The sequence below is a fragment of the Pelodiscus sinensis genome, chromosome 14 (genome assembly GCF_049634645.1).
Source record: "Pelodiscus sinensis isolate JC-2024 chromosome 14, ASM4963464v1, whole genome shotgun sequence".
Classification (NCBI taxonomy): domain Eukaryota; kingdom Metazoa; phylum Chordata; order Testudines; family Trionychidae; genus Pelodiscus; species Pelodiscus sinensis.
In genome coordinates this window covers 18,000,335-18,024,285 of record NC_134724.1, presented here as the reverse complement: position 1 = coordinate 18,024,285, position 23,951 = coordinate 18,000,335, and the positions used below count along the sequence as shown (strand labels likewise).

The 23,951-nt window shown below is 43.0% G+C and overlaps 1 protein-coding gene across 3 annotated transcripts in view; it reads right to left on the bottom strand.

The window, feature by feature from the left end:
• The window catches only part of IL16 (interleukin 16), an 83,441-nt gene that overhangs the window by 55,263 nt on the left and 4,227 nt on the right, over positions 1-23,951 (bottom strand). The window contains exons 2-3 of one of the 3 annotated variants that reach the window (XM_006139266.4): positions 18,377-18,428; positions 12,355-12,745 (exon numbers count right to left, since the gene is read on the bottom strand). In XM_006139266.4, the coding sequence (XP_006139328.2) occupies positions 12,355-12,702 (348 nt within the window). In that variant the 5' untranslated portion in view covers positions 12,703-12,745; positions 18,377-18,428. Of the gene's footprint in view, positions 1-12,354; positions 12,746-17,453; positions 17,586-18,376; positions 18,429-23,951 lie in introns of those variants that run through there. The other 2 variants (XM_075897117.1, XM_075897118.1) reach the window with 2 other exon arrangements.

Below are 23,951 nucleotides of genomic sequence, written 5' to 3'. Positions count from 1 at the left end.
TGCATGGGCCTGGAACGGCTTCTGATTACCCTAGGAAAATATTATAAAACAAAGTGTTTTGCTATTAAAGGGCAAGAGAGCAGTTGACAGGTTTTAACCATAGGAGTGTATGAGTTTTCTGCCCATGCCAAGTGGCAGGTTAGGGAGAGAGAAAAATAGTAGTTAACAGGCTGGGACAAATGTATAACTTGATATCAGTGGAATATTTTGCTCTCTGTTGTAATGATATAGTTAAGTGTTTTCTTCTTACTACATTACAAGAGGTTAATGGTTAAGTATCCACCCATCCTGGAAAAAAAAGAGAGTGAAGGTACATCTACATAGCAGCATTATTTCAGAATAACAAAGATGTTTCTACACTGCAAGCCTTTACTTTGAAATAATGTCGAGCTGGAGTACTTCTTACTCCAACTCCTGTAACCCTCATTTCACAAGAAGTAAGGGAAGTCGAAGGAAGAGTTTTCTTCCTTCGACTTCCTGCTGTGTAAACAGTGCCAAAAGCCGAATTAAGCTATTTCAACTTCAGCTATGCAATTGACGTAACTCAGGTTGCGTAGCTTAATTCGACTTTTGCCCTCCTGTGTAGACGTGTCCTGAGAGATTAAATTCAAATACTCAGCACCTAGTGACAATAGAGTTAAATTACCATTTTTATTTTGTTATCTTGGCTTTAGGCACAGCTAAGGAACTGATGCCAGTATCAAGTCCAAATTTGGCCTAGAGCAGCATACATGAAATTCAGTAACAGCCACTCATGCTTTCAAAAATTGATGTGGGATTATAGGGTCTGGTGAGATTCTTGCATTAAGTTCACGGTTAAAGCCAGTGCCGGCACAGTTGGCTAGTTGTGGTAAGTGGCAGGATGGTCCAGGAGATGCCTGAACAACATGTGTTTCATTTTATATTCCAAATTCAGGCTTGGATCTTACAAACCTTTTCTCACATACATTATATTTATTCCCATAAATAGCCCCTTTGAAATGAATGGAACTGCTCACATAAGCAGTGATTCTCTATGCAAGTCCGGCTTGCAGCATTGAGCACTTAAATTTGAAGGATTTTATTTTTTCACACTTTGGGGCAAATTTTCAGTCAGTCTCAAGTGCCACACACTCTATTCAGAGGCACCTCCCTATGCTGAAACCCACGTGTTCATTCTTCATTCCTCAACTAGTGTACAGGTCTTGGACTCCCATCCTGCAAGGAGAACTGCTTGATTCCCATTTGAGTTAGTGGGGCTCCGTGCAGATGGCCTCATGATTTCTTTGCACGATCAGAGGCACTCTTCTGTCTCAGATTTCAAGGCACTACTGTTATTTAAATGTCAAATAATAATAAGAGGTGATTTGGATATTTTTCTGGGCACAGTCATTTGTGTGCATTAAATTAATGAGCATGCAGAAAGGGAAGTTAGTTTTATTGTGTGTCTCACAATAACTTGAGAGAAACTATCATTTTTGTTTTAAATACCCCTTTTAACCCCAGCAGGCTTGGTTAATTTTTGGTTTGGCTATATCTGTCAAACACATTAGAAATTAATTTTTGTGAATTACTTACACAAAAAGCTTTCACGGGGTTGGAGGGATGTGTAGTAATACGTATGTATTGTCAGCATTTGCACTTTGAGTCCCAGATCATTATATTAACATCCAAGGTATAGAAACATGACATAAAAAGTAACCTTTTAAAATATTAGACTGGCAATTGTTACAACAGCCAATTTGTTTGGGCTTTTCCCTTTGCTGTCTTTTATTTCCTGTCTCATTATTATTTCATATATAAAATGTTCTGGTGGTGCTTCCAAGAACAGAGCAGTTATGAGTATTGCCCCTTTTTTAATGTGACCTATTGGTTTGTTAGGTGACTCATAGCTCCAGGCCTGGCAAATGTAGAGAACTTGTTAAAATAAAGTTGGCAGGTTTGTTGGGTGGGCAGATGGGTCCCTCCCAGGGCACCAGACCTGGTCATTACTAGAACACATGTTTGATGCATGTTGGTTGCCAATAAATAAAAAAAAAGTTCACTAATAGGCTGCTTTGTCATGCAGAGTTTAATGAAGCTGGTGAAACATGTATCTCACATCTGTTCACATTTAATTGTCCATGGGCATACAAATAAAATGAAAGCTTCAGTAGTGCACTGTTAGTAAGATTACATTTAAGCAAAAAAATCTGTCGGAAAGAATCATCATAGGATCATAGGAGACTTTAGGAAACGTTTGTGTATAGATTTAGCTGATCTTTTGTGCAGTTCCTTTTGCAACCCTTTACCAATTTTCTTTATTCTAGTCATGCCAAAGGCCAAATCTAAGGATGCTTTTAAAGAGATTTCCTTTTCTGTCATTTTCTCATTAGCTGTTGCTAGCTGAGAGTCCTGTCTTGAAACATATTGTTCCAGATGCTGTTTTGAAATTAGTGTAACCATGACTTCACTGGAAACTGAAAAACTTTTGTGCACTCTAAATAGAACTTACAATAGTTAGATTGTCTGAAATGAAATCCATTGCTGCACATGGGTGGTTCAAAGAAAGTCTGGTCCTCACCAGGCATATGATGCTAACCTGATTTGAATCTATTTGAAAAAAAAAACAGTAATACCAATATAATAGTGAATGCAAATATTAGGATTCTGTATCCTGCTCAATGCTAATGAGCTGTGCTTTTTGAGTCAATGGCAGATTAAGAAAATAGAGCCTTTCTGAATTGTAAATCAGCAGAGCTCCTTTGATTTTCCTTCAGAAACCCCCCTAGCCTGGGGTGGGCAATAATTTTTGATGGGGGGAGGCACTCCAAGAATTTGGTAAGTGGTCAAGGGCCTTACTCTTCCATTATATGAATGGAGGATATGTGAAGTCTGGGATGGAGGTTGGATGCAGAAGGGAGCTTGGGGTAAGGGACTGGGGTGTGGGATCTGGGAGGGAGTTTGTGTGAAGGAGGGGATTGTGACCTGGGCCAGGGGACTGGAGTGCAGGAGGGGGTGCAAGGCTTAGGAGGGGATTATAACCTGTGGTACGGTGCAGGGATTTGGGTTGTGACCTAGGACAGGGATTTGGGGTGCAGGAGAGGATTCTGGCGTGGAGAGGGAGAGTGCAGGATCAGAGAGGAGGTTGTAAACTGGGGCAGGAGTGCAGGAGCAAGTGCAGGGTCCAGGAAGGTGTATGGGGGATGTAGCAGGGGTGCAGAAGGTTTGGGTTACATTGAGTAGAAGTGCAGGAGGAGTGCAAGAGGCTGGGGAAGGAAGGGACTGGGGTTTCAGAGACAGGCTCTGGCTGAGACACCTTACCCGGATGGCTCCCAGCCAGCTACCCAGCGGGTTCCTTAGCCAGAGTCCCTGCCTTCCACACCCCTGTACTGCTCACAGCAGCTGCAGGGGCCATGTTTGCTGCTCTGAACTGAACGCAGTGAGCCCAGGGGATGAAGGGGGAAGGGGCACTTCACATGTTGCCTGTTTTGCACACAGGTAGCTGCTATTGGCTGGAAACCAGCCAATGGAAGCTTCTGAGGAGAGGGACAGGGTGAGAAGCCTGTCGCCGTCTCCCCCATGCTCTCTGCATTCCGAGATGCACACATGACCCCACAGCTGGCTTTTCTGAGTGCTGAGTAGGTGTGGAGCAGGCAGGGAGCTGGCTGAGGCTCCTCTGGGCAAGATCCAGCCCATGAACCATATTTTCCCCAGCCCTGCCCTAACCTGAAGCAAATTATTTCCAGCAGCCACACATTACAGACACACTTAGACACACTCACACAGGAATCTATCCCTGCAATAAACCCCGTTGCCAACTCTGACCACACATCTATACAAGTGACACTGCCATAGGACCTAACCACACAAGCCACCACATCAGAGGCTCCTACAACTGCACATCCTCTAATGTGATCTATGCTATCGAGTGCCAGCAATGCCCCTCTGCCGTGTACATTGGCCTAACTGGACTGCCTGTATGACAAAGGATAAATGGCCAAAGTCAGATATTAGAAATGGGAACACACAGAAATCTGTAGGGGAACATTTTAACCTGCCTGGACACTCATTAATGGATTTAAAAGTAGCCATTCTTCTGCAAAGGAATTTCACAAGCCAACTACAGAGAGAAAGTACAGAATTGACATTCATATACAAATTTGACACTGTCTCCTGTGGCTTGAACAGACTTGAACTGGACGGCCCATTAAAAAACCTGCTTTCTTTACATTCAACAGTCAATTGACATCAAAAGCTAAGTCCCCTTGGTTAGCCTCATTAGCACTATGACTACAATTGACAGGTACTTTTTAATTTTTTTCTCCTGCTCCCTTCTTATTCTGAGATCCCCTTTTTTCCTCCACTCAAGCTCATATAATCTGATAAAGTGAGTTTTGCCCATGAAAACTCATGATTTTTTTTTGCCCATAAAAGGTCATGATATATTATGTCCAACTGAGGAACTGACCATTTGAAAAACTTTTAGACAAAATTAATTTTATTTTCATAGCAACTGTCTGTAAATTCCCTTTGCAGTTAATAAAGGTACTAGCTGGTGCCTTTGAAAAATCCATGGGCTAGTGTCATTGGAGGTAGCTTCCTGACTCCTTCCTTCTCCATTTTACCTTATCACCAATCGCCCTCCTTCCAGGAGTGGGATTATGAGATCAATGGTACATTAATTGGTCAGATAATGCAACAGGTGGGGCATGAGAGTCAGGCTGCCACAAAAACCTGGCTATGACTAACTGAAGGATAGAGAGATGGGTAAGCAGATCGCACAGAATAAATAGATCTGTTTAGTCATCAACTATCCTTAGCCATGTTTTTATTATTTCTGGGATCCTGTCCTGCCTGTTGCATCACCTGCTTTGTACATGTCACACCCCAACACTCAATACATTTAAGGGATAACGTGTCTCTGATCTCACAGTCCCATTTCTGGGAAAGGAAGAAGGGAAAGCACAGAAAGAGATTGAGAACAAATGAAGAAAATGAAGGAATAAATCCAGCCTCCCTCCTACCCAAGCTTGTCTAGCTATCATGCCATAACCCTGTGTCTGAGACATCACGGTCTGCTGCCATGGAAACTATCCTGTCACACAGCATGGGCCAAATCTGCCTTGTCTGGAAAATGGGAACTTAACAAAAAAAGCTCCAGAGGGGTGGTGATGCAGAAAAAGTGAGCTGTTTTTCTTCTCAGATATTGAGGGATCAAGGGCCACATAGAAAAGCCAAGGGGTATGGTTTCTGGAACCACACGGGGAACTACAATCCACTGACAGTCCTAACTCCAGTCTTTTGGCAGTTGGGCCTTCACACAGACAACCTGCTCCTCAATGTTGCACATGTCCTCTTCCTCGGTCACCTTATTGCCATGGCTGCTGTTACAGTGATTGGGTGATAGATGCCTCTGCCCACCATGGGTGAGGGTGGCATATGGACGAGAAGCCACCTATCACAATGTAGTGCTGCCAGAAGCAGGAATAAACTAGATGGGGATTACTGCTTGAAATTGCCTGGCTGCCCAAAGGACCATTCAACTGGGGTGGGTGTTCCTAGTCCCATCCACTCTTCCCCACAACCAGCGTTCTCTGATTTCCCATCAATCCTATCACGTAGACCCTTCTTCCACAACTTTCCACAATCACTGCAGGATTATTCAATAGCAGAGAGGCTGTCAAGTGAGTCTTCACACCAGTATCCTTATGGTTTTCTGAATACACACACAAGACCAGAAAGCTACTTCTGAGCGGCACGTGGCAGGTGAACGCATCCAGATAGAAGCATTCTTTCCCAGTGATCATCCTACATAGGGTAAGTTGTTACATGCTGCCAGTCATTGGCTGGACATTGCATTTTCTCTGTTGGGGTATGTCTACACTAGCCCCCTGGTTCGAACTAGGGAGGCTAATGTAGGCATCCGAACTTGCAAAAGAAGCCCAGGATTTAAATATCCCGGGCTTTATTTGCATGTTCCCATCTGGTTGTCATTTTTAAATGCCACTAGTCCGGACTAACTGCCTGCAGCTACACGCGGCAGTTAAACGGTAATTTGAACTAAGTCCTTAGTTTGAATTACCTGTTACTGCTCCTGGAAGTAGAACCAGTGATTCTACTCATACCAGCAGTAGAACTTATGTAACAAAATACTTAATTTTTCTCACACACAGAAAGAGAATTCCAATGTGTGTGAGAGGTCAAAATAGTCCATATCACTAGTCTCCCCAAGCTGCAATTCAGACCGCTATCAGCACAGCATTAATGCTCTTAGGAATCTGACACACGAGATTCACCGCACTTTGAAAGTTTCTCCTTGAAAGGAAAGGCAAACAGCTTAGAATCATAATGTAAGCAGAATATCAAAAGAAATTTTCCAAGATTTTTCAGTTTGAATTTACATCAACATATTTATTTATTGTCATAAGCTGAATAAATGTCCCATAGTGAGATCGTTATAGAAGTTACAGTCCCCCTGGATTCATTTGAAATTCAGCCACCCAGTGTCAAGCTATCAGACAGAAAACATTGAGACTTTGCCTAGAAATCAGTTTTGAAGCAAATGTAATACACAGCAGTGTCTGCTACTTTATAATAATACACATCAGCATGGTAAAAACTGTATACTGCCGCACACCTAAATGCTGTGTTTTCTGCACCATTGTTGCTTTAACAGTACCAATCACTAAGGTAGAGCTGTGATAATTAGCACTGGTACAATTCACTCATTGCACTAGCACCAGTGTCTGCTCAAGAGGTTTGCACTAGTGTGGCTACATCAGTATAGCCACAGTGGAACAAGAAGTCTTTAGCTGAATTGTGCTCAAATTCTGTTTGTTAAATAAGATTCTCATATGAACAGCACTTTAGAAGAGCCAAATAGTAATATTATTCTCCTTAAACGCTGAGGACAGGACAATGTAAGCAATGGGCTTACATTGTAGCAAGAGCGGTTTAGGTTGGCTATTTGGAAAAGCTTCCTAACTGTCGGTGGTTAAGCACTGGAATAAATTGCCTTGGGAGTTTATAGAATCTCCATCACTGGAGGTTTCTAAGAGAAGGTTAGACAAACACCTGTTTAGCTAGCGCTTAGTCCTGCCATGAGCGCAGGGGATTAGGCTAGATCAGTGGTGTGCAACCTTTTTTGATCTGCAACGTCGGCGCTGCAGGGGCCGCCAACTGCCAGGCCCAGCCCCCAGCTGGCCAAATCTAGGTTCTGCGCTGCGGGGGCCGCCAACTGCCAGGCCCAGCCACTGGCCAGCTGAATTTAAGGGCCGTGCCAAGCCCCTGGCCAGCCGGATCTAAGCATTGCACTGTGCAGCCGCCAACGGGGTCTAAGCATCGCGACACCCCGGGAAGACATCTGCAGCCCCCTTGGGGGTCGCGACCCATGGGTTGCGCACCTCTGGGATAGATGACCTCTCGAGATCCCTTCCAGTCCTATGAATCTGACTCTTAGGGCTCGTCTAGACTACGGGGAAGATTCGAAAGAGGATATGCAAATTCTGTGGCGCTTACAAAAGTGAAAGTAGTTTAGACGCGACTTTTTTTGCAACCCTCCCCCTTTGTCAAAAAGCCACTTTTCCTCAAAAAATGAGATTTACATGGCTTTTCAACAAAGGGGGGGTTCGCCGAAAAAGCTTTGTCTAATCTACTTTTACTTTCGAAAGCTCTGCTTTCAAGAGTGAGATCGGAAGAAGATATGCAAATATCCTCTTTCGAATCTTCCCTGTAGTCTAGGCATAGCCTTAGGATATGTCTACACATCAGCGTTATTTCAGGATACCAGAGGTATCCCGAAATAGCTAACACACGTCTTCACAAGCCATCTGTTATTTAAAAATATTTTTCGAAGTAACGGGTGCTCTGTTTGGCATCTCGGTAACCCTCATTCCACGAAGGTTAAGGGATGTCTTGAAATAGCACTTTATTTCAAAATGTGGTGCTGTGTAGACAGCACCAAATTTAGAAATGGACTATTTTGAAATAAACTCGAAATAAGTACGCAATCTGCATAGTGCAAATTGCATATCTTATTTCGAGTTTCGAGTTCAGTGTAGATATAGCCTTAGTGTGTTAGCAAGTTGTTAGTGTTGCCCTCCAGAGCAGAACAAACAAAACAAGCTGGCTATGTCTAGACTGGCATGATTTTCCACAAATGCTTTTAACAGAAAAGTTTTTCCGTTAAAAGCATTTGCGGAAAAGAGCGTCTAGATTGGCACAGACGCTTTTCCGCAAAAGCACTTTTTGCAGAAAAGCGTCCATGCCAATCTAGACGTGGTTTTGCGCAAGAAAGCCCTGATTGCCATTTTCGCCATTGGGGCTTTTTTGCGCAAAACAACACCGTGTTGTCTACACTGGCCCTCTTGTGCAAAAGCATTTGCGCAAGAGGGCTTTTGCCCGAATGGGAGCAGCATAGTATTTCCTCAAGAACACTGACAATCTTACATGAGATCGTGAGTGTTCTTGCGGAAATTCAAGTGGCCAGTGTAGACAGCTGGCAAGTTTTTTCACAAAAGCAGCTGCTTTTGCGGAAAAACTTGCCAGTCTAGATGCAGCCGCCAGGTCTTCCAGGGATCAGAAGTGTTGCCTCAGTGTACAACCGCTCTGTTTTTATAAATGACAAAGATCCTTGTACTACAGGTTGAACCTCTGGGGTCCAGGACTCTGTGGTCTGGCAACATCCATGGTATGGCAGGACCATGGATGTTGTTGGACCAGAAAGCCCCAGCCACAGCAGTTGCCAGCAGCAGAGAGCTTAGCCAGCAGGCAGCCTGCAGGGCCAGTGGCCTGGGGGTACGGAGCCTGGCCAGTGGGCCAGCAGCTGAAGAGGGGCCAGGAATTGGGGGTGTAGAACCCAACTGGCTGCAGCGGGCCAGCTGTGACCCCGCCGGCCAGGGCAGGGATGAGGACAGGAAAGCCTATTGGCCAGGAGCTGAGCTCCACTGGCTGGAGTGGGACTGGTGTCAGGGAGCAGCACTGGCTGGAAACTGAGCTCCGCCAGCTACAGTGGGAGGGCTGCCAGGGGTAGGAAGTCCCGCTGATGGGAAGCGAAGATCCACCAGCTGGGGGCAGGGAGCTCTGCTGGCCAGAGTGGGGCTTGGGACCTGGATTGGAGCCCCACTAGCCAGCCAGGGGAGGCACAGGCCCCAGGCCTGATGTCTCCTGATCTGGCAAATGCCCTTGTTTGGGACTGCTCATGCCGGACCAGGGAGGTACAAACTTTACTTCAATTATTCTTGTTACTGTCACTGGTTATGAGAATTATTTCTATGTAATATAAATGGTCGCTGTACTCCGATCACAGCATCTCCTACGATATGGATGGTGTCAACACACAGAACTTGCCATATATTTGCAATAAGGATATGTACCTGACACTGGTTGCTTGAAATAAAGTGACAATGGAAACACCATGAATTTAATCACTGTGTGAATGCTCATGAATCATATGGGCTGTGTCTAGACTGGCCAGTTTTTCCGGAAAAACTTGCCAGCTGTCTACACTAGCTGCTTGAATTTCCACAAAAGCACTGACTTCCTACTGTAAGAAATCAGTACTTCTTGCGGAAATACTATGCTGCTCCCGTTCGGGCAAAAGTCCCTTTTGTGCAAAACTTTTGCGCAAAAGGGCCAATGTAGACAGCTGAGATTTGTTTTCCGCAAAAAAGCCCCGATCGCGAAAATGGCGATCGGGACTTTTTTGAGCAAAAGCGTCTATATTGGCCATGGACGCTTTTCCGCAAAAAGTGCTTTTGTGGAAAAGTGTCCGTGCCAATCTAGATGCTCTGTTCCAAAAATGCCTTTAACGGAAAACTTTTCAACGTTAAAAGTATTTCCGGAAAATCATGCCAGTCTAGATGTAGCCATGTAGTTAGCAGGGCAAGGCTCACACAGGAAAAATGAATTCGTCCTCTGCTGGGAGGACCTGCTCTTTGGGAGTTCAGTGCTCTGGATTCCCATCCGCATCAGGTGCATGCATGTGCAATGGACAGTAGGTCAGTTAGCATTTTCTAAAAATTCTCTTCCCTCCCCGTGTAGCTCTTTGTGGCGCGTGTTCGCCCTGACAGCATCATGGGCACCAGACACGGGGCTGCAGATACTGCAAGGCAAAAAAGCAACAGACTACTAAGGCAATTGTCTGGCTCAGATGTGTGCCACAGAAACGTCACAGAAAAATCTATTCTGATTCCTTGAAGTGAGACTGGGCCTTGCATCGACCGGTGAGTTTCTGCAGCTATTAGAAAGAGGAGCCAAGATCCTGATGCACTAGAACCTGAACAAAGGCACAGGCTCTCCTCTTCTGGATATTTGAGGGGAGAGGCTTTAAGAGAGGGACTCAAGTGCTCTCTAATGCATTCTGCGTGAGGGAGCCTGTTGTGTCAGACCCGTACAACACAGAGGGGATGTACCTGTCACTTCATTGCATGTTGCAGAGACTCAGAGAGGGGACATCAAGGTTCATGATGCCAGTATCTCTGCCCTCACAGAAGCAGAAATGAAGACTTGATGACATCACCACGACTGCACACTGCCATGGCTGTGACTCGCAGCTCCGTGCTGGGTCTCTCAGCCCCGTTGCCATGCAGACCTGCTGGCAGCCCGCTTCCCTGCCAGCTCTGCAGGGCTTCATACTGCTGGCCCTCCACCAGGACTCTCTAGTCCTGCAACATACATGCCGTGCCAAAGCATGGATGTTGCCAGACCAGAGAGTCCCTGTTTAGAGAGTTTTAATCTGTAGCATGTCCGAGGTTACAGCCACTTGCAGCTCCCATTGGCTGGTAATGGTGATCCATGGCCAATGGATGCTGCAAGAGGCTTTAACTGTGGACACACAGGTAAATAAAGTGCCAGGGACTAACTGTAGCAAACTACCTCTGGCTTATTGCCCACTCCCGGCCTCAACTGTCTTTGGTAAAATAGCAAGAAATGAAATGCTGGTAACTTGGTGGTAGTTATTAGAACTCCAGGTGCTTTGGGTTTGCGGACGGACAAGCCTGCAACCGCTACCAAGCCGCACATGGGAGTGCACTGTGCAAGGAATATAGAGAAGTATTCTGTGGCTGGCAGAGTCCAGCAGCCTCCTTTCCTTTGCACAATGAGCTCACCAGCCAGAATGTGGAATGTTTCCGTGCTCGAGGAAGGGTGTGGTTTTGTAGAGCTCCATAGTGATTGGGTATCTTTTGGGGCTAGCTCGATGTAAGTCATATTTTTCCTTGCCGTTGCAATGTAGTAGAATGAGGGTGGGGGGAGGTGGAGGGGCGTGGCTTCATTTTGAGACTGAAACGTTGTGCACTATATTTTCCTGAATCCTTTTCTTTCAAATTTGGGCCATGTGCTGAGAGCATTAGAGAGAAACTTACACAGCATGGTGTAGATTTGGATCCAGCATTTGAACGTCATAAATATTAGTTGGTGTTTGGATGTGAAGTTTTGATTTGAGCTGATTGCTCATACAGAGGAATCAGTTCCCTCATGCAGGTCAATATTTATATCACTAAAATGCACATGATATAATAGGCATTAGGATGCCCCGGAGAGGACAAGCTGTAAATTACCGAGGTAATGTTGATATAGTTCCTGCCACCAAGAGGGCTCTCAACATGCTTTAGTCTTTACTAGGTGAGTGGGCAGACTATGGACTGTGTGTTAGCAGCTGCTTCACTTACTCCTGTGGCAGCCACCTCTGGGATGAAACAGTGTAGCTGCCTAACAGCACAGAGCAACAATATACACCACCGGAGGGCAGAAAGTGATGAAATAGGCAGCATCCAGCTGAAATTGTAGGCGAAACTTATCATAGGTATTCAGAATGTAGTCAGTCAATCTGGAAAATGGCCATAATGGAGGAGTTACTTCCTTGCAGAAATGATTTTTTTAGTGACCAGAGGTTCCTACCGTCTCACTTTCATATCTGTTAAGAATGTGGCATCTCTACACTCACCCATCAATCTCCAGCACCCATCAAACTTAAACAGATCATCTGCCTACTGAATCACCTGAGTTTCCCACAGACTAAGTCAGCTGCACCTCGCTTAGCTTATAAGATCTGACAAGATCAGCATTTTTAAAATGATCTGTACTGTAATGACAGCTTTTTATTGTGACAGCTGGTCGGCTATATTCCAGGTAGAATGCACCGTGCTGTGTTGCTGAATGCTTGAGAATGGATTTAATATTCCACTGACTTCACTGGCATGTCAGTTAGCAGGGTTCAGCAGAGAGACACTGCAATCCAAGAGTGAGTGTGATACATTTTCTGTGCTATTTATATGGCGTTGGAACGCTGCTGGTTCATGGCACCTTTTAGAATCAGTTTTCTGTACCCTGAGAAAGATTCATCTATGAAACGTTTGAAACATAAAATAAAACAATAATCAGTGAACTGCCTACCTTGATGAAGAACTTTCTTTTCATATTCTTGCAGCTCTCCGTCGCATCAGCTTTGGGCTGCAGCACCTTATTGATCACAAGAGGATAAGGAGTGCTGTCTTCTGGTTCTGAAGTGCATGGTGCTTGTAGTCTAGGGCAACTGTCAATTTCCTTTCGATCCCAGTTGGCAGAAATCTCAAAGGGATCAGGGCATTTCTCATCTGGACTTGACCCATCATCAGTATTCCTGGCATTACAAAGTAGGAGTGATCTTGAAATGGAGCGAAACTTCTTTGATTTCCTGCTCCCAATGCTGCTCTGTCGATCCATCTTCAGTTTTTTCCTCTCATATTCCCATTTATGTGGCATGACAGTGCCAACAACTTTCACTACTCCTCAATGGCTAAATGTCCTCCAGGAAGAGAAATATAAACAGTGAGTTATAGTTTGCCCCATCCTATTTCCCCTCCCAATAATCTGCCCTACTGAAAAGTTGCAATGAACAAACCAAGTCAACAGAGCCTCTCAGTTCACTAACAACCATGTGATATCTTATGACTTGCAACGTTTATTTCTGTGAAGTGCTGTACTAAAATCTCCTTCACCTTTTCATTCTCTTCCCATGCTCTCCAAGCACAGAGGAGTGCTTTTCACAAATGGTTTTGATGCTTCCATTGTGCTGCTTCTTCCTGGTTTCTGCTGAATTTGCAGGATGAAATCCCAAATTGAAAAGAAGATACATAAAAGCACTATTCTGTCCTTCAAGCCCATGCAGGAGAAGAAGCTGTGCTTGGGGCCTGGTTTACGAAAGCATTATATTCCAAATAGGATTAATCAAACTGTTGCGTTTAAGTTCTGTGCCTGGCACATCTGATTTGTAAGTGGTTTAGAAAAAGTAGATCTTGGCCATGAATAAGGAAGGAATGTCAGGCTGGAGTGAAACACAAACCTTTAGACAGCTAAGCCCACTTAAAAGACTCTGTGTTTAATTGCAAAAGGGAGATCTATCGATGCCGTTTAGATGTGAATACTTGATTAAGGACTGAACCTCATAAAGGAACACAGCTACAGTGTATTAATGCAAAAATCACCCATTAATTCAATTATGTGTTCCACTGTTTGTTTCTGCATTCTAAATCAAAATAAAACAGAGGAGAAATGCCATACAGTAGTAATAAGACATAAAAATTAGCACTTTATAAAATGAATATTGAGTAAAGTAATAAGCAAGTTAGAAAAATAAGGAAAAAAATGGTCGATACATTTTCAGCATCACAGTTTTCCATCAGAAAACTCAGGCTAGTTGAAATTAGAACATTTTTGAGAAGCATGTCAATTTTTGTAGGAAAAATATCTAAATGAATCCTTCTGACTTTCTCATTTCAATTGACATGTTTTATTTCAGCTTAAGCATAGTATATTTACAATTATTTATTTATTGTTATATATTATAATGTTTTGACATTATCTAAATGAATTGTTTTTACCTTACCAAACAAAATGATTTTATATTATTAACTTAAAATATTGCTGATCCTCATTTTTTTTTGAATTTCCCATTTCACAAAAAGAATTGACTTTTCATTCCAATTCTGAATTAAAGTGAATTTTGAAATATTGGAATTTCCTGCAGAACAGAAATCTGGTTTTCTGGCCAGTTCTAATAATAAATGATGCAATCACTCAGGGTTTTTCCCTCCTGTTTATCTTCCTTTTGTTCTGATTCCTCCCTGCAGTCAGGTGGACCAATCTGTTACATCTAATACTTTTATCCACAACTCTGTTGGGGAGATGTAAATGTGGGTGCAAATTTTGCACAGGCAAATTTCAGCTAGAAAAAAGAGTCCAGATACTTGAAAATATAGGTTTGTGGATTTTACTCCAAATTAGCTCCACTGTATAATAAAACCCTAACGACAGCCTCAGGGTCACATTCCTCTCCTCTATCCTTCACACAAATACCCATAGAAACCAAACAAAACACTGAGGAAAAGAAGGAAAAATGAATGATGTCTAGTAGAGGGCATGAGCAAAACAGCTATCTTATGGGAAATATGGAGCTGCTAGAGGCGTACAAGATCCAGTCTGCATCAAAATTTGTTTAATTTTGGAGAAGAAAAACAAACAGGGCGCATAGCCTTTCCATGAGATGCAAAGAGGTCCCTTGATCCGTCCCTGAGACGTATGCTAATGTGTATGGTACTTTGAAGAAGCACAGGCTTTTTGATACATGATACTCTTACAAGACTTTAGGATAATTTATTTTCTATTTTGCACAATTTAGTGCTAGAGCTAGTTAGAGAGTCCCCAAAGGAACATTCTTCTGTTTAAAAAAAAAAAGGCAATTCTCATTAAAATGTTTTGTGGAAACATGGAAACCTGCCTGGTTTCTTGCCAGCTCTTCTGCCCAGTCCTCCTGGTGGGATGGCACAGAGACCAAGCTCTCCAGTTTCACTTTTAAAGAAATCTTTCAACATCTAATCATAATGCACAGCTGTACCTCCTGGTTCTGTAATCACGCAATGCTATACCTCCCCTAGTTTCCATTTTTTGTTGAACAGAATCCTTCTCTTGAATAATACCAGTGCTGATTCCTTCTGATTGTGCATAGTTTTGTCAAAAACAATCAGCTGAGAGGGGTCTGGTCAGTTTCAGTGCTGCTAGTCAGAGCCAGGAGCTAAATGAAATTGACAAGAACTATGATCATTTCAGTTCGCATCTGCTTGGGGAAACTAGAAGCCAGGCAGAGGGAGGTACCAGAGTTATTCATAGAGAAGGAGCTGAGCTATCAAGGAGCTTGAAGAGCTGGACCTTGAAATCTTGGAAAAATTTCATTTCTGTTCTGCCAAAATGGATTTTGAAAATATCCTTACTGTGAAAAAATTCACAGTTCTGGTTTGTATGTTTGCTTGTGTGTCTGTTTGCTTATGTGCTTGTTTGTTTTTGTTTTTGTTTTAAGCAAAAAGGAAAAAACTCCAGGATAAGCAGCGACTTTTACAACATATGACAACAACAACAAAAAAGCTTTGATTTAGGAAAGTACTTAAGCATGTGCAAAAGTCCCAAACACTTAGTAAAGTTAAGTACATATGCAATTGTTTTCTTTTGTTTTTAATGGCATGCTTTCCTGCCTAAAACCCCCCACATACAGTAAAAGATGTGGAACTTAGTTAGTCTATGTATGTCAGAATAAAAGAGGGTAGTTAGGCATAAACAGACATGGGGAGGCAGCATGGTTGAATGGTAACTTGTGTTCTCTTCTCAGCTCTGATGCAGAGTTGCTGGAGGACATTGGTTGGTCATGTTACCACCATGTGCCTCAGTTTCCCCATCAGTAAAAGTAGGCTAATGATATTCACCAGACTCTTCTTTTTGTAAAGCAGTTGGAGGTATGCAGATTTGAAGTGCTTTGTACTCATTAGTTATAACTTTACCAACCTAATGCATAGTCAAGTAACAAGAAACTGAGCAAATTGATCTAATTAGGTATCACATCTGCAGTTTGTATTACACTTTTTACATGGAATAATTTGCATTCATTAATGCTAACTGACTCCCATCCATATCATCACATAATGTATTTTGTGAGGGGAGAGGTGTTTTTGTTGTGTTGAATTTTGGTTAAATAAGACTTTTTCATCACTATTACAATTTATATCAAACCCAGGTGTTGAATCAGTCTAGTTACTATTTTTGACATACAAATCCCCATTAGGACCTCAATATGTTAAGAAATGAATCTGGAAAAGCTCATGATTAAGGTGACCATCCATCCCGTTTTTACCAGGACAGTCCTTTATTTAAGCCCTCCTCCCGGTGCCCCAACTTTTTTTTAAAAAAGGGCACATTGTTTCATATTTCCTCTGCACAGGGGTGGGGGAGGAGAGAAGTGACCAGTGGTCAGAGCTTCAAAGGCTGAAGCCCCGAGCACCAGCGACTTTCCTCCCCTCCCCACCCTGCATACTGCAGGGCTGAACTTCTTCCCCACAGAGGAGGAGGGAGGGTGGGGAGCCGCTGGCCTTTGGAGCTTCAGCCGCTGGAGCCCTGAGTGCCGGTGGTTCCTTCCCTGCACTGTAGGGCTGAAGGTCCAAGTGCCAGCAACCTCCTGATAAGTGCTGGCAGCCTTCCCGCCCCCCTACCCTACTCATGTCCTGTATTTGGCATTGGGAAATATGGTCACCCTACTTATCTTCCCAGTATACTTGACAGTGTTTGGATGCATGGATCAATGGATGCAAGAAAGGGCCTTTAGAACAGGTGAATGACAGAAAATGGGCTTGGATGAGCAGTGCAATTGATAGGGCTATGGAAATCTCAGGTCCTGTTAAAGTACAGATGCAGCTGGTCCTAGTGCATCCCTGCTACTTCTGCCTAGGAAGCAGTGTCTCTAGCCTGCTACAGTTTCAGAATGAATCCATGGAATATACATCACAACTTACCTCCAGCTATTCAAGGCCTTTCAGAGGAGATTGGTTGCCCTTTCAACATGGAATCAATTCTTCCAGGAATTCCTACAGTATATTAGCAATACTAATATTGGAGGTAGACCTGAGATCTAAACAGCTCTGCACTGGGGGTGGGGGAGGAGTGTTCAGAAGGAAGCAGCATCTAGTGTAGAAGGATTGCAGTGTTTTCAAAAATGTTTACTAACCCTTACCTTCCCCTCAGAAGTATTTCATTAAACAGCATCTTTCTACAAGAGGGTACATTGAGGCATAGCAAGATTAATGGCCAAACTGTGGTGCACTGGAGGAGGGCCCACCAGAAATAAGGATGCAATGGGCTGCAGAATCCCCTTCCTTGCTCCAGCTCACCCAGACAGCAAGCATCTATCCCCCTGCTCCCTAGAGCTGCTGAGCACGGATCACGCGAAATGCCCTGGAAGGGGCCTCTCTCGGATTCAGCTACAAAGCTGGGACTTGGGGGAAGTGTGCAGTACACTTACTGAAAGGGGCAGGACATGTTGCATAAGCCCTACCTTCTCCCCCCCCCCCCCCCATTACTTTTTCTGCAGAGATAATGTCTCCCTTCTTCACTGCATGGACAGTACAGCTGCAAGCCCCTCCATCCCTGGTGCTCTGTTAGGTCTCGAAGAGCAAATTGAACCCTGCAAGACTCACCCAATATCACGCAGCAGGTCAGCAGCTGAACTGAGGATAAAACTCAGAGTCCTGACGACTTCCAGTCCCTTGCTCTAAGCACTAGATCATGCCCCTGCTCCCAGCTTTTACCAATGCAATGTTGTTTGTAAAGCTAGTGACTCAGTGCTGCATAAGTGATACAACTGTAGGAGGCACCAAAAATACACTCTATAAGCTCTCCAGAAACTCTGTTTTACACAGAAAGCAGCAATACGAGTGCCAGAAGATCTTCATGAATCATCACCATCTCCCACCAAATTTAATTCAGTATATTGTGGGGAAGGTCAATTATTTCAAAATAAGTTCCCCAAACCATTTGTCTTTCCCTTGGTGCGCTTGCTGCTTGTCATATTCTCTTGCCATTCATGCACCTCTAGCACTCCTGATGGAAGCTGTCTGTGGTTGGTAACTCAAACCAAATGTTCCTCCTTTTTTCAAGGGTTTCCCCTCTGCCCCCAGGGTTATGTTAAAAACCCCTCTGTCAGTCTTCTGTAAACAATATGCATAATTTCTGAGCAGCATCCATTTGGTTCGCATTTTTGGTTGGATATTAAATGAAGCATTTAGAAACGTAAATCATTTGGAGTAGTTCCCAGACTGAATGGGAATCCTCTGTTGTTAATGAAACAGTGGAAAAGTTAGCTCTATTCTTTACTAGGAAGAACAAAATGGCTTTACGTTACTTACTACTAACAGCAAGAACTTTTGCATCCCATTTTAAATCCCATGAGCTGCATCAGTTTTGTTACTGTGCATAAACACTGAACAATCACAGAAGTTTAGGACTTCCAGCCACGAGGCAGAACTACTGTCTGTTTTGGTAAAAAGCAAAGGCATTTTGGAGTCCTGGATTTACTTTGAAAAGCCTGTAATAATTATAAAATTAAAAAAAGGGAACTTACAACAGAGGCAGAAAAACCTGACTCCTGCGGAAGGCTGTTTTTCTTCATAGGCCTGGCAGAAAAACAGAGTGAATAATTCAAAACACACCCTCGCTGTCACATGACTTAGTTTCTAGTAATTCAGTTCAGTATATTGGAACAAGACTATTGTTTCCCAATTGACCAAAATGTCAGCAACGATAGATAAATAAACCCAACGCGATACACATTTGGGGAGGCTGTTTCTGGCTATCTGACAGCTGTTCAATGGACACAGGCTTTCCAGGACTTTGTCATTCCCTCTAACCTTTCTTTTGAACATACAGGAGAGATACAAGGGCTTTGAGCATGTTACACCTATTGCGGAGGAGGGAAACCAAGCTAATTGAGTGCAAGATTTCCTGTTGCCGGCCGGCCAGCTCAGCCAACTTGCTTCTCGGAATTTTCCACTGCTATGTTACATGTTAAGTCAATAGGAATTTTATAGGCCACTTCCTTTCCAGAAGCAAAGCAATATAAGACCCTCCAAATATTGATTAACAGGAGCCAACATGAGTCTGAGTCCCGATTTCCTCTTAATTCTCCTCTTCTTTATAAGCAGTGAATGGTTCATACCACTAACATATCACTTTCCCTTTCATATGCTGGCTTATATGCATTGGCCAACATAGGAGGGAGGAGCCAAATCCTTGCCCTGTATATGCCATCTTAATAAAAATACCCAATGGCAGAGAGAACTGATTTTTAAATAATTATGTATTTGATATAGATTTTAAATAGCGAGGCTTATTGAAAGGCCTGATTTTTTTCATTGGCCTTATAAAAGTACATAATATTGGATCCAAATAAAATGTAAACAGAGGCCGGAATCACCCTCTCATCCATCAGTGTGGTCCCTGCAGCTCACACTGTCATTTCCCAGGACTTACTCTGTGGATAATGCTAAAGAGGACTCCACTGCAATCAGTCTAACACTTAAATGCCTTCGCAGAAGAGAAGTGTGATTCGAGTTTGAAAAGTTACAGTGAAATGGCACTATGTTCTTCATAAATCAATGACTTCTAGATCAGCTCGGCTGGGATGACACGGTACAATGGGAAAGTCAAGCTGAGTTCTTTTCTGCCTGTGCAACATTCCCAGTAACATGGACCAACTTTATAGTGGCATTAAATAATAGCTGAAGTGTTCCTGAAGAGAAAACACCCAGTTTTGCTTTCATGTACCAGAGTAAGTTTTTAGGGCACTAGTTAAATAAAACATCTTTTCCCTTGTAAAAGAAGCAAATTTGATCAGGAGTCACTGAACGGCAACAAATATGGATTGCCAGCTATGTCTAGACAGCGGGGCTATTTCAGGATATCGGAAGTATCCCAAAATAGCAATTCCACATCTTTAAGGCTATGTCTACACTGTGGCACTACTTCAGGATATCAGAAGTATCCCAAAATAGCTATTCCGCATCTTTTGAGTGCTCCCATTATTTTGAAATATAACAGGCTCACTATTCCAACATCCCTATAAACCTTGTTTCACGAGGGTTCAGAGGCATTTCAGAACAGCGCTTTATTTCAAAATTTGGTGCTGTATAGACAGCACCAAATTTCAAAATAAGCTATTTTGAAATTGCCTCAAAATAAGCTACGCAATTTGTGTAGTGCAAATTGCGAAGCTTATTTTGAGCTAAGGGTGCAGTGTAGATGCACCCTACACGTGTCCATTATTTCAAAATAACGGGCGCGCTGTACCAGCGTCCCTGTAACCCTTGTTCTGCAGAAGTTAAGGGACTTGTCAAAATAGCACTTTATTTCAAAATAACCTCGAAATAAACTACGCAATTTGTGTAGCGCAAGTTGCATAGCTTATTTTGAGATAAGGGTGCTGTGTAGATACTGCTTTCCAGTTTCATTTCGGAGAAGACCCATGTTTTAAACTGCTGTATGAACACTGCCGACTAGCAAATTTCTCTCTGGAAAAAAGTAGAATTAGGGCTCTGATCTTTCCTGTTGTTTGACCAAAAAGCCATGATGCCGTGTAAAACCTAAATCCTCATTGTGGTGAAGGCAAATCAATTTGAATAACATGCAGTTGCATATACATTCTCACAGTGTATTGCACATTAGCTGTTGTATAGGGAGGCAAACTCATTCATACAAAATCTGAACCATCTCAAGGGTTTTTTTTCTCTTAACACAGACCAAACTGGAATCTCTTCTGAGACTCCAAACCATCAGCAGTCTTTTTTTCCTTCCTTTTTCATTTTCACACACCATTGCACTTCCTGATCATGGGCCAAATTCTAGGGTCCCTAAGCCAATGGGAATTTTGCTCAGTTAAGAACCGCAGAATTTGGACTGCTGCCAGAAGCAGAAATATCATGAGAGGCTGTTTGCTCATGCAGTCCTTTTTTTCATATAAAATTTTCCCTGTGCACAGTGGTGATTGGAAAAGTGAACTGCTAGAATGCTCAAGAAGAAGGACAGAAAATAATAGCAATGCTGTTATGATGCCATTGTATATCTTGATGGTATTTCTTCCCTAATATGAATCCTAAGCTTGATTCTCATTACCTTGTCATACAAAAGATTATAGTGGAAGAGTGGCACTGAAAATGATCAAAGACATGAATGAGGGGAAGTGATGAAAAATCTTGCAGTATAGAGAAGACATGAATCAGAAGTAACATTATAGCAATATATGGAATAATTAAGTGCATAAAAAGGTCAGTCAATGAATGTCATTTACCCTTTTGTGGAATGCAAGGGAAAGGGGGGGCATGCATTGGAATGAAAACACAGCAGCTTTAAAGCCAATAAAAGGAAACGGTTGTTTTATATGAAGCATAATGCATATGTGGAACTCATTGCTGTAAGATGATGTCAATATCAAGGGAGAATCTTGGACCTTAGAAACCAGAGGGAAGTTGTGCCATTGATTTCAATGGAGCTAGGCTAACACCCTAAAGTGGATTTTTTTTTAAAATTAGGTGTTAATAGGGTCAGGACTAGCCAGTTAGTCTGAAATAAAATGTATAAAGGGTAACAATTCCCTTGCCTCAGGAGAAAAGCAAGCTTTGTCTGCTGGGGTAGAAAGACATTTTCCCTTGGACATGTTATTTCATCATTTTCTCATTAAGGAGATTAGCCACCTTTCTGGGAAGCATCTGGCACATGGTCTTTTCTCTCAGTCGACCTTTAAATGACAAAGAGCAATTTCTTCTTCATTGCTGCTGGTCCAGGCCTGAATTAGTTGCCTTTCCTTTGGCTCAGAGGTCTGCATCCTATGGTTTTTGAGCCAAATATGGCTCAGTTTGGAACCAAATATGACTCTTTCGTCATTCCCAAAATATATGCAACTTTTTAAATTAAAATGAAAAATTCAAAATTTTTAAAATGCATAAATTACTCCTGTAGCTTGAATGCGTGCATGAACCTGAATTTGACCGGTTATGATGTAAACGTCAAAGAAATGTGCGAAAAGATGCATCAGCAGAAGTCCCATTAAATAAAGTCTGTGAGTTCAATGTTTTATTCATTTTTTATTAATCATCATGTCAATTATCAATAATATTAAGTTGTATATTTTCAGTCATGCAAATGGGCATTCTTATACTGGCTCTGTGCTGACCACTTGTTCTGAATTTTGATGTAGTTTGGCTCTTTGGTTTGAAAAGTTGCTGACCCCTGCCTTGACTACTGCAGTCTCTTCTGCTCTAGCCTCCCTGTATTCCACTACTGCCCCCTCAGTCCATCCAAAATGTATCAATATAAAAACCACCAGCCCAATAGCCTGCCTCCGACCATGACTAGCATCAGCTGCTTCAGAATAAATAGGCTGCACTAAGCAATTATAGGGTCACAGGCCTCCAGGAAGTTTCCTAGCCCCTCATTAGTTAAGGGATGGCTGAAATATAAGGGCTTTCAAAGCTCTTCTTTGCTTTCAACTTTTAATCTGAATGGATACTCTTGTTGTCAGAAAAAAGTGCAAACCCCCCATCAACGCACAATTATAGTACAGTCTGCCTATCAGGTAAATTCCTCCCTAATTCTTGTCACAGTGGTTTGCTTATGCAGTGAAGCGTGAGGAGTGCTATCTCCTCCAAACAATCCGGTGCACTAGAGCTATTATTTTCCCTTTTGTGAATCCTTCTATGGTCGTGACATCAGTGAGATCCAGTGACAATGAGTTCTACGAGGTAATTATGTATTGTGTAGAAATGTATTTCCCTGTCACCATTTTAAATTCTCTGCCTTTCAGGCTCATTCAGTTCTTGTATTGTCAAAGGTATTGTCTTCACCTCCAAGCCTTTGTGGAATTCTGCTTCTGTTTACCTTGGTATTCACATCACCCTTGCCCCTTACTTTTCTCCTTCTGCCTCCTCTTACTTTGACCTTCACGCTTTCTACCAGGCTATCATGTGTGGTTGAAGCTCCCTCCCTCTTCTTCACATCTTTGAAGCCCACTTGTTTTGTGAAACCTTATGACTTTGCGCAGTGTTCCTGATAAGCTGAGTGCTTATGCGACCTTTCAGGAGAGATTCAAATTCCGCCCAGCTGATTAGCAGACTGCCCATAATGGTTTTGTTCCTAACAGTGCTGCACATGCGCACATGCCTCTGTGCACACAGAAAAAAATTATTCTGCACATGGATGGAAAAAATCTGCACATAGATGGGAAAGATTAGGGGAAACATCAACCTTGAGCCTTATCAGTTGCATTCAGGCCTTCTTGTCACTGAACTGTTGTTCAGTGTTGACAACTTGAGCTACGTCTACACTGCAGGCTTCTTGTGCAAGAACTGTTTTGCGGAAGAGTTCTTGTGCAAAAAATCTTCCACAAGAGCGCGTCCACACTGCCATGTGCTTTTGCGCAAAAGCATTCATGGAAGTACGGATGCTCTCTTCCACAAGAAAGCTCTGATGGCCATTTTAACCATGGGGGCTTCTTGCGGAAGAAATTCATGTTGCCTGTCTACACTGCCCTCTTGTGGAAGAGCTCTTGCACAAGAGGGTTTATTCCTCGTGGGGAGAGGAATAACTCTTCTGGAAGAAGCCCTGTTTTCTGATGCTATACTGTACATTTACTTGCACAAGAACGCGCGTGCAATGATGTGCCTGATTTTAAGTAGGAATAAGGGATCTTCCGGAAAAGGGTTTATTTTCCGCAAGATCCCATCTAGACTGGCACTTTTCTCCGGCAAAGCCCCGAGCTGGAAAAAAGCGGCAGCCATGTTCATGCAAATGCCGCGGGGGATATTTAAATCCCCCGCGGCATTTGCAATTCCAACTGGTCTCATTAGCATCCCTTTTCCGGAAAAGGGTGCCAATGCAGACACTGCCTTAGAGTATGGACCTTGTCTTTTGGGGTGTCGGTGCAATACACCGGGTACATTTTCAATGCTTTATCTGATAGAGAGGTCTTTCTTTGATGGACATTGTTGCTTGTGCTTTAGATGGACTATTTACAACACTGATAGAAATGTAGCCGTGTTAGTCTGGTGTAGCTGAAGCAAAAAACAGGACTATGTAGCACTTTAAAGACTAACAAGATGGTTTATTAGGTGATGAGCTTTCGTGGGCCAGACCCACTTCCTCAGATC